General features: G+C 34.0%; 1 protein-coding gene across 6 annotated transcripts; it reads left to right on the forward strand.

Annotated features, from left to right (window-relative positions):
• LOC107630767 (long chain acyl-CoA synthetase 2-like) lies at positions 1192 to 4305 on the forward strand. Of its 6 annotated transcripts, XM_021119147.1 has the most exons (7): positions 2405 to 2486; positions 2586 to 2703; positions 2788 to 2826; positions 3035 to 3377; positions 3490 to 3549; positions 3768 to 3996; positions 4287 to 4305. In XM_021119147.1, exons 4-6 carry the CDS (start codon positions 3115 to 3117, stop codon positions 3910 to 3912), a joined length of 468 nt encoding a protein of 155 aa, XP_020974806.1. In that variant the 5' UTR covers positions 2405 to 2486; positions 2586 to 2703; positions 2788 to 2826; positions 3035 to 3114; the 3' UTR covers positions 3913 to 3996; positions 4287 to 4305. The 6 variants fall into 6 exon arrangements, 3 of the variants coding, with proteins under 3 accessions (XP_020974807.1, XP_016189482.1, XP_020974806.1); XR_002359587.1 differs by lacking the exons at positions 3768 to 3996; positions 4287 to 4305 and adding an exon at positions 1192 to 1496 and having other exon boundaries at positions 2411 to 2486; positions 2788 to 2961; positions 3108 to 3377; positions 3490 to 3682; XR_002359588.1 differs by lacking the exons at positions 3768 to 3996; positions 4287 to 4305 and adding an exon at positions 1195 to 1496 and having other exon boundaries at positions 2411 to 2486; positions 3108 to 3377; positions 3490 to 3682.

Raw genomic sequence — 11009 nt, forward strand, 5'->3', positions numbered from 1 at the left:
ACATTTAAATTATACATACATAATAAATACTAAGAAATTATTAAAATGGTAGCATGTCAATAATAATTCAAATGTAGTAAATTAACTAATATAACTTTTGATCATAATTAAAGGGGTTATTATAGGAGTGTTCAACGTATTAATTTTGTACATTATTAGTAGTAATTAAAAGTTTATTTTATAGAAACAAAACATACAAAATTAAAATGATTGAACGCAATAAAATATATAAAATATCCATCAATATTGTCATTATCTAAATTATAAATATTTAAAAAAAATAGATAGTGTAACACCCTTATTTTTAATATATCATGATCACAGTACAAGTTTAGGCGTTACTTATTTCTACTTTTTTAATATGATACTATTTTTATTTAATATTGAGTCTTCACGAATATAAACTGAATTTTTAATTTAAAAGCAAAATGTCTTTACATTTAAAACTCTTAATCACACAATTATATCCACATAATATTAAATACATAGACATATTTACAATTCCTCAAATATAGGTCCTACCCCTCTAAAAATCAAAATAATAAATGACGAGGAAAAAATAAAATTTAAGACTAAACTAAATACAGAAAATAAAAACATTTATATACTTAAAGCTCCGTAGTTCGATCGTGACTTCAAGGCAAAGCTTCCTGAACCTGTCACTGAAAAAGAAATTCTGTAAGGGAATGAGAATATTGTCTTCACAGGTTCTCAGCAGGGAAAGAAATACCGTCAAAGCAAAGAAATACTTGCAAACAAAATTAATTTCAATATAAAAACAGTTTATTCTTGAAATAACCTTTTAGAAAAGCTTTGTGGAAAAACTTATTTTTAAAAGGTCATCACTACTAGAAAATTAGTTATTACAGACGGATATTTCCGATGAATTTTATCCCACAGAAATATAGACAAAATTTCAGAGGAATTTTTTTGTCGGAAAACAAAAAAAATGAATTAGCATAAATTACAGATGGAAAACAGAATCCGTCGATAATTCTGTCGGTAAAATTAATTTTTTTTCGTGGAAAATGATTACAGACGGAAAATTTGTTTGTAATTAAATAGATAAAATGCTACGTTTTATTAAATTATTACAGACAAAAAATCCGTCTATAATTTAAAATTTTCCGTCTGAAAATTTTAACTTTGACCTAATGTATCCCCTCTCTCCCGAAATCCATTCACAAATAAACAGCTGCCAACTCCTACCTACCTTTATGTGCTTCTTCCTCTCTTCGTCGTACAGTTGCTTCTTCTCTCCGTGCACGAGCTGCTTCCGCCGCTGCCGGTTCCGCCGCCGCTGGCGTCGCACGATCTCTCTCTGTCATCCCTTGCGTCACACGAGCTCCCTCTGTTGCCGCTCTCGTCACGTCTACTCCCATCATCGCAGAGCTCTCCGCCGCCACTCTCATTGCATCTGCTCCCTCTGGCGCCTCTTCCATCTAATCTCAACAACTCGCTCTCTCGGTTCTTCTCGTAACCATCTCGAATTTCAGGTATATATATCCTGATTTTGTGATTCTGTTCTTCGTGATAAACCTTAGGGCTCAATTTTTCTGCGCCAGCTTTAGCTAGGTTTATCATACTCTGCTTTTGTGCTTCGTGATTCTATGGGTTTACTCTGATTTTGATGAATTTTTTATGCAATCGGAAGCTTTTTTGACCCAAATGCAATATTTTGTGTGATTCATGTGATACTAGTGTGTAACTTTATTATATAATTGTTGATTGACATAGTTGTTGAATATCAAGTCAAATCTGCAGCACAACATCTGATTAAGGAACTGTTGTCTATTGATTCTTGCAACTGTAATTTCCCTCTACACCAATGCTCTTCTTGCTAAGCTCCATGAATTTGGTGGAACAAGGCATATTGAAAATGTGCTTCATTCAGTCGTAATCCGCTCTTAAACTAATACTTTTGTGCTCAACTGATGCAATATCAATCACTTGTGTACAATAATGCTTTTAATAGCAATGAGCAACATGACATGGAGATCAATTCTGCTCGTGTTGCAGCAGAGGAAGATGTGGCAAAGAACAACAAGGATCTCTTTGAGCAGTTTGATGGTAAGTGTATGGTTTCATTGCATAGCAAAATTGGTTGCAAAAAAGCAGCAAAATTGTTTTATTATTGGCATTCTGACGTGTGTGTCCATTAGCAATCTGGTTTCAGAACTCTACTCTTTACCATTTTAGCATGTTTCATCCCTCCCACCATATTCAACCTGTTCCTGCCACATTGTTTCATTATGCATATAACTAGTATGTTTTATCACTAGTTAATATATATATTCCAAACTACCATTGTTTCATTATGCATATAACTAGTATTTTTTATCACTAATTAATCTCTTTGACAGTTTTAATTACCAATTCATATTTAAACTAATTTTGACTCTAACAACAGCAAGTTGAGAAATCTAGAGAAGGGTCTTCCACAATACAAAGCAGCACCTTTGTTTGATAAGCTTGTGTTTGATAAGGTATGCTTTAAACTTAATCAATACTTTACTAGCAAGATAGAAAACTCATGAAAGATTGAATTAAAAAGCTAATACATTATTGGTTTGAATAATTGGTAGACAAAACAAGCATTAGGTGGACGAGTTCAAATCTTGTTATTAGGAGCTGCTCCTTTGCCTAGACATGTTGAGGAGTTTATGAGGGCCACTAGTGGATCTACATTATCACAAGGATATGGTATCAACTTTGATATTTGATCTTTCAGTGTGTTTGAATAGAAATGAAATTGTTGATGATTGTGTATTCATTTTGATGTAACAGGTCTTACTGAAAGCTGTGCTGGGTGTTTCACAGCAATAGGTGATTTTTATCTCTGATTTTTGTTCTTGAGACAGTTACCAGAAACAAAACATAGAATTTCAGAATTCAGAGTTTGATATCAGCTTTAAGTTTGACTCATTCTGCACTGAACTTACTCATCTTAACGTCACATAGGTACCACTTTCTTGCTTTGTTAACCCCTTTTTTGTTTTGTTCTTTAAACCTTATGATTCTGTTTTTGTCTTAGAGTAATATCCACCAGGGAAGAATATATGAAATAGCATCTGTTTAGTTGATTCGAATGAAAATGTTAATGCCAGTGCTGCCATGTCTTCCAATCAATCATCTTCTGGGTCTGCTGGTGTTAAGGAGAATGCAAGCGAGGTGGTGATTGTGGATGATGATAAAGAGGAAGGAGAGTTGGAGGAGGGTGAGATTGATGATGATGGCACTGACCCTGAAGCATCAGTAACAAAGAGGGTTCAGAGTGTTGCTAAATGTGGTGTAGTTGCTTCAGATACTGATTCCACATCTCATAAGCTCAGTGTTAGGGAGGTTTTGGAGGGTGTTACAGTTGCTAATGTGGAGGAGTAAGTGAAGAACTGTTGATGGGTTTTTGTTTGTTTCAACTAATTTGCTGACATTGGAGTTTATTCTCACTGAATCGATTTTTATTTTATTTGTGGCTATTTGTTCTTGTAGATCGTTTGAGGGGACTTGCTCTACTCATGGTGCCATCAGAAATGATTTCACTGACTTGACATAAGCTTACATTGCATTGCTTTTCAATCTGCTCTCTTTACATTAGTTTTGGAACTTTGCACGGAACCTGTTTGTGATAATGCTCTTTTGTATTCGTTACTGAAATTCTTAATTGCTATTTGTCATTTGATAATTAAGTTAAAAGCTGCACTGGCATTGATATTGATTTTATCATTTTATGGTTCTGAAGCCTCATGATTGATTTTTGGTTATTTTAGCTCCCCTCATACTTGGTATCCACAGGCCAGAAAGAAACATCGCAGGATTATCCTGCATGTTGGTCCCACAAATAGTGGTAAAATGCATCAAGCTTTGAAGCAACTTGAGTCAAGTGATTCCGGTAACTCCATTTTTACAGTGTAGGATAGCCAAGAAAGAGGGAGGATGAGAGCTTTGTAAATGGGTTAAGTATTTTTGCACTATGCAGGTTTTCCAGTTTTGTTATATATATACAGTAGATACCAACATCTAAAACACAAGCCTTGAAACAAACTATCTTTTTAAGGATTTGCATCACTGCACTGATAACTTGTTTCAATTACCAACGGAACAACAAGAATGAGTTTGACACAATTATACATGATTTTGATTGTAGTTAATCAGTTTCTTGTTATTCTAGACAATATATATATATATATATATATATATATATATATATTATATATTATATGTGTGTGTGAGATAGTGAAAAACTCTTACGAAACAGTAATTTTTAGTATTTTTTGTCATCATTTAATAAACATCAATATATTTGTTTTTCTATACTTTCTGCAGTGGTTATCACTCCTCCAAAAATTGTTGTGGCACGTAGAAAAAATCCAGAGGTCTTAGAGAACAAGTCGTCAGGAGAAAGAGAAAACATTAAATGGATCTTAGAAAAATTGAACTTTAACTCGGTTTGGCCTTAATTTTAGACTAGGTTTATGTTTATATTTAGGCAATTTTGATAGTGGTTAGCTACAAGAGCAGATTGTTTTATACACCTTTAGTGTATGTCACGGTACAGATTTTACAGGTTTTCTTTTTTTCAATGGAATTTGTTTTGAATTATAGTTGATGTATCAATACACTTTATTGATGTATGGGTGTTACTTATTATAGTTGATGTATCAATATATTTTGTTTGTGTTTTAAATTATATTGACTTGTTTGTTTATAGTATTTTTCTTTTAATTTGATAATACGATGAATTTGTTTATTTTTTGACATAATATAAATATTCAAATACAAATTAGATAAAAAATTGTATTAAATTTATATTTATTTTGTATGAAAATAAGTTTATTTTGCAATGGAAAAATTTTAAAAAAATTATATTTTACCTTACTGACGGATTTACAGACGGATTTTCTGTCTGTAATCAGAGTGTGAGATAATTTTCAAAGTTCAAATTACAGATGGAAAATCCGTCTGAAAATCCGTCTGTAATTATAGACAGAAAATTCGTCGGAAAATCCGTCGTCTTCGGGAAATGGATGGAGAATTTATAGAGGAAAAATCTGTCGGTAACTGGTAAAAATCCGTTGGTAATTTTCCGACGAAAAAAAACTCCGTCGATAAATAATTTTCGACGGGACTTTTACAGAGGGACAAAATCTGTCGGTAATTTTGTCGATAACCAAAAATCCATCTGTAATAAAGACTAAATCTGTCTGTAAATCTGTCTGTATTAATTCATTTTCTAGTTGTGTGTAAAGAAACTCCGTTAGTTTACAAATCAGTAAGGCGATTCGTTTGAAGATATGAAAAAGGACCAAGGACGTGCATAAGGGCTTTCTACCCAACTTACCTCGCCCACTCCTATGCAACCAATACATAAATTAGAATAATAAAGCAACACCTAATTCATCATGCCTCAACCTTTGTCATCACATATCAGAAACCACCCTCATCACGCCTCCACCAAAGAGGGTCTCTCAGATAAATATACACATACAAATTAAACAAAAAAAATCACAGATAGAGTACACATACATCATGTAAAACAAATCGCAGGTAAGCACGGTTAATCATTTAGACAAACCAAGATGATGCACACTCAAGCAAAACATACAAATACATATAATGTATGCTTGTCCTATGACTGTGATATCATCTGTCAATTATATAGCCAATTCGACATGTTCTGATAGCTAACCGTGGACAGTCTTTATGTGCACGCATCCCCAAGCTCAATAATGTCCATGAAAAAATTATTACGTTGTTATTATATGTAACAATTAAGATGAAAATTTTATAAATCTTTGTAAATTTATTTATTTTCTCAATCTTATTTAAATTGAAGCAAATGTAAAAATTTAAATTAAAAAATTTTTTTCGCATAATTTTAATTGCTATATTTTTTATTTTATATTTAATATCTTAAATCATCATTAGTTATTATTCTTTAATAAAATAATTTTTTTAATTTTTAAATTATTATTAATTATGCAAAGTATTTTAATAAAATCATCAAATTTATTCGAATTATGCACGACGAGAAATGCATGTAAATCGAAATAAGTAAATTCGATTTACAAAACCATCAAATCGAATCAAATGGTTTCGATTTAGTTGGGCATGAAATCCGTTACCTAAATCCAATCTTGTTAATTTGATTTAAATGTTGTTAGAGATCGAATTCACTAAATTCGATTTATTCACTTTTCAACCATTCACGTAATTCGAATTAACTCGTTTCAATTTTTATTTTGGAAATCGAATCATTTACTATGTGTTTCGCTAAATCAATTCGATTTATATAAAAACGTGGTTTGAGACTTTGACGTTGTATTTTTTGATTTGGGATAATCAGGACATATTGAAATGCATTAGGTTTATTAAGATCATTTGCCCAAATAAAAAGGTAACGGTAAAAAGAAGAAAGAAAAATTAACTGATAATTATATTTTTGATCAATTTTTTAAGGTGTTTGCTACGGTACGATGATAAATTCATACGTACTGATATTAGGATATAGCTTTTGCTTTGCGACAAGATTGCAGTTGCCAAGTCGCTCGCTAAATTAAACTTGCGACAACTTAGCGACAAATGTATTTCGCCCGCTAATCAGCGACTTGAAATCAGCGAACGAAGTGTGTCAGTTGTTAAACGGTCGCAAATTTCTCGCTGCTTAGGTCATAGGCGCTTAATATCCGTATTTCCACTTTAGCGACTAATTAGCAAGGAACACTTCCCTAGCTGAATGATATATCCGTTGCGATGAGTTAGCGATGACTATTTTCTGTCGCTACCCTAATTTTGAATTTTACAATATTATGCGACAAATTAGCGAGAAACGAATTGCTCGCTAAAAATAAAAACTTTAGCGACAAATTAGCTAGGAATTTGTCCATCGCAGAATGCATTTCAAGTCTTTGTGACGGATTAGCTAGGGATATTGTTCCTCACTAATTAGCCTTTTCACACAAAGTTTATTTAGCGACAAACTAGTGTGTGAATTATTTCTCGCTAATTGTATAGCAAACACTTGCGACGGAATAGTGACAATAATATCCCTCGCTATTTTACTTTTATTCGATTGAACTCCTAAGTGACTGATTTGCTAGAATATTGTCACTCGCTAATTAATTTGCGAGAAATTAGCGAGAAAATTTTTCTCGCTCTTTTTTTAGCTACAAAAGTAAATCTGCGAGAAACAAACTTACTCGTAAATCTCTCGCTAATCAGTCGTTTTTCTCAAGTTCGGGTATTTTGTGACCGCTCATTAATTTTGTCGTTAGTGCGTCACTAATTCCTCACAAGTTAGTGACAGATTAGTGACAAAAAATATTTCTCGCAAAAATTCGTCGCTAATTTGTCAAATTCTTGTAGTGCGTGACACTAAAACAAATATCGAGTTTACTTAGAAGGATATAAGATTTTAGAAAGGAAGGTCAAATGACAATGACATTACTCATAAGGATTTGAAATAATGAATGAAATTACAGGTAAATAAGGATGTACAAGCAATGAAAAGTGCTGGAAAGAAATCAATTGGCAACTTCAAAGATAACTCTTGAATCAGAGAAATTCGATAGGATCAATAAGAAGAAAAACAACGCATTAGTTTGAAACAGATTCAAAATGAATCAAAAAAGTATGAGATTTTATAGAAAATGAATGATTAAAGACAATAGTGACGCATCACAGCAGAACAACTTCAGATTACCACAAGGGTTTCATAGCTCGTGGAGGAATACAAGATCAACAACCGTGTTGCAAGAATCTTAACATAGTCAAAAGTGTAAGCAGATCAAGATATACGTAAGGTACAGATTGCGAAACAAAAAAATTTAGATTACATCTCAAGAAAAGGAAAAGGATAAACGATACATCAAATTACACGGCATGATTAGTACGCATAAGCCAATACCGCCTAACGAAAAGGAGCACTTAAAATTTTCAAAGATTTAAGGATCAGTGTCGTACCAAAACAATTTCAATGTCATGTCAAAGAGTATAGGATTCATGAAGAGAAGTATAATAACAAGGATAGACGCTCCTAAAGATTTAAGCAGTAGTTTATGAATAAGAGGCAGACGTATTGAGAGTTTAAAGAACTTCAATGGAGTCATGAGAAGAAAACTCTGCTTTTGTTAGAATTGAATTCAAATTGAATCAAAGTACAAGATTCACAAGAAGAGAATGACCAAAGTCAAGGACGTGGTTTACAAAATTCAAGAGGATGTTTAGGAACACAATCAAATGAAATGTTCACAAGAAATAGATAAAATTAAGAGGTAGATCATCTTACCTTGTAAAAATAAAATATATCAAATAAACTTTTAAATAAATTAACAAAATTATAGATGTTTGCGTTACTTCGAAATATATTCAGGTTGAAATAAGTTACGTGAGATTTTTAAAATGAATGTTATTTAGAATAGAAACAAAATTTTCTTCAAGAATCTCAGAAAATGCTTAGGTATATAATCAATCAAAGACATGCATAGAATTGTAATAGGGTCAAAAGAAAAATCGAATGTTTTACATCAAAACTATTTCTAAGGTAAAGATAGAATATATGAAGTTTGAAAGATGAAATTTAATTGGGCTAAGGACCAAAAGTAATTTCTCAAAATTTTAAAAGGAACTTAGGTATTTAGTCAATTAGAGGTATATAGTGAAATTGCGGTAAGGTTGAAAAGAATTCAAATTTTGTTCAAAAAGAAAATTCTTATTTAATTTTCTGTTTTTATGTTATTTGCTATTGAAACCCTAAATTTTGATTGTCTGACTAGAATAATTAATTAAATATTGTTGCTTGATCCATTAATCCTCGTGGGATCGACCCTCACTCACCTGAGGTATTACTTGGTACGACCCAATGTACTTGCCGGTTAGTTTGTAGACTTTGAATTCCGCACCAACGTGCATAAGGGCTTTCTACCCAACTTACCTCGCTCACTCCTATCCAACCAATACATAAATTAGAATAATAAAGATGATGCACACTCAAGATGATGCTCACTCAAGCAAAACACACAAATACATATGATGTATGCCTACCCTATGGCTGATGATATCGTCTGTCGGTTATATAGCCAACCCGACATATTCTGGTAGCTAACCATGGACAGTCCCTCTGTGCACGCATCCCCAAGCTCAATAATGTCCATGGAAAAATCCCAAGCCCGGTCACATCTTACGACAGAGGGTCAATAATGTCTCAATTATTCAAACTAGATCATATAAAATTCTTATTCTTTTAAAACTACTATACTTTATAATTTAAATATAAAAAATTATTCAATAATCATAAAATTAAATAAAATTTCTAGTTTAATTATAAAAAATTGGTTTAGTTTTTTTTAATAGAATAGTTTTTGAAAATAAAGTCTTTAATAAATAAATAAATTGAAATTAGCTCATAATAAGATTTTTCGAAAATTCTGAGTCTTACATTATACATGCGCAATCAAACTCAGTCTTCAATCAAATCACCAAACAAAAAAGCGTCGTGAGAGAATACATAAACGACGAAGAGGTAAGTCAAGTCGTGGCTGCCAATAAACGGCAGCACGGTAACATAACACCATATAGCAATCCACCACTAAAAGATACCCCGAAGGAACACTCCAGACCCACTGCCCCAAACCAACCACCGAGGGTAGGAAAATTCATGAACTACAACCCCTACCCGCTTCCATCACAGAAATCTACCACCAAGTAGCGGAACGAGGTATCCTCCCGAAGGCATGACAACTGAAGAAACAGATAGGCAGCAATAAGAGCTTATATTGCGATTACCATCGAGGATACGGACATAAAACCCGAGACTACTTCAACTTGAAAGACGCCCTCGAACAAGCCATCCGAGATGGCAAACTCTCCGAGTTCATCAAAATCATCCGAGAACCTAGGAAAGTTGAAAATGAAAGATCACCAGAACACGAAGGACGCAACCCAAGGACGATACAACAGGCACCCCAAGAAAGTCCAAAAATCAAGCGCACATAATCGTAAACGTCATCACCGGAAAGGACATACCAAAAAAATCAAAGTCATCAATAAAAAAGGATATCAAAGTCCTAGCCATAAGAAATTAAGCGCAAATCTCCTCGGCTCCAACGGCGATCACATTCTCCATCGATGATTGCCAACACAGCACCTCGGCGGAAGACTCCCTGTTCATCATCTCAGCCAATAAGGTCGGAACCGAACTGGTGAAAAGAATACTGGTCGACACCGGGGATGATTCCAATATTCTCTTATGAGGAGCCTTTGACAAGCTGAGTCTCTAAAACAAAAACCTGGAAACCCACCACAAAGGGGTAATTGGACTCGGAGACAACTTTATCAAACCGGACGGTTCCATAATGCTACCATTAACCATCAGAACTAGAAGTCAGAAGAAGACCATCCTATCCGAGTTTTGTGGTCCTCAAGGACTCCACTGCCTACAACATCATCCTCAGAAGAAAGACAATCAACGACTTATCTACTATCATCTTTACCAAGTTCCTAATCATGTCGGAACAATACATGGGGACTAAGAAATTGCGGTGGAATGCGACAACACCAGCCTAGCCTTCTGCAAGAGATCCCGAGACACGGCAGGCATCTTTCTCGCTGACCTTGATGCATGCCAAAATGGTTAGCCCTGGCCAGAACCCGAAGGAAACATGGAAAAACTATAGATAGGGCAGACCAAGGAGGGATTCACATTCATCAACAAGAACCTATCCTCCGACCTGAAAGGTGACTTGGTTAAGCTCCTAAAATGAAACAAGAACCTATTCACATTCACCCCAGCCAACATGCTCGGCATAGAGCCTAATCTGATGTCCTATCGTTTGGTCGTAGATCCAAAAGCCAAACCAGTGGCTTAGAGAAGAAGGAAGATGTCACCCGACCAAGCATTTGAAGTCAGAAAACAAGTTAAAGCCCTGCTCGAAGCAGGCTTTATCTGGGAACTCCCTTACACGACTTGGTTGGCCAACGTCATACTAGTCAAGAAGGAAAACGGCAAGTGGCGA

This window comes from Arachis ipaensis, chromosome B03 (assembly GCF_000816755.2).
Source record: "Arachis ipaensis cultivar K30076 chromosome B03, Araip1.1, whole genome shotgun sequence".
Lineage (NCBI taxonomy): Eukaryota > Viridiplantae > Streptophyta > Magnoliopsida > Fabales > Fabaceae > Arachis > Arachis ipaensis.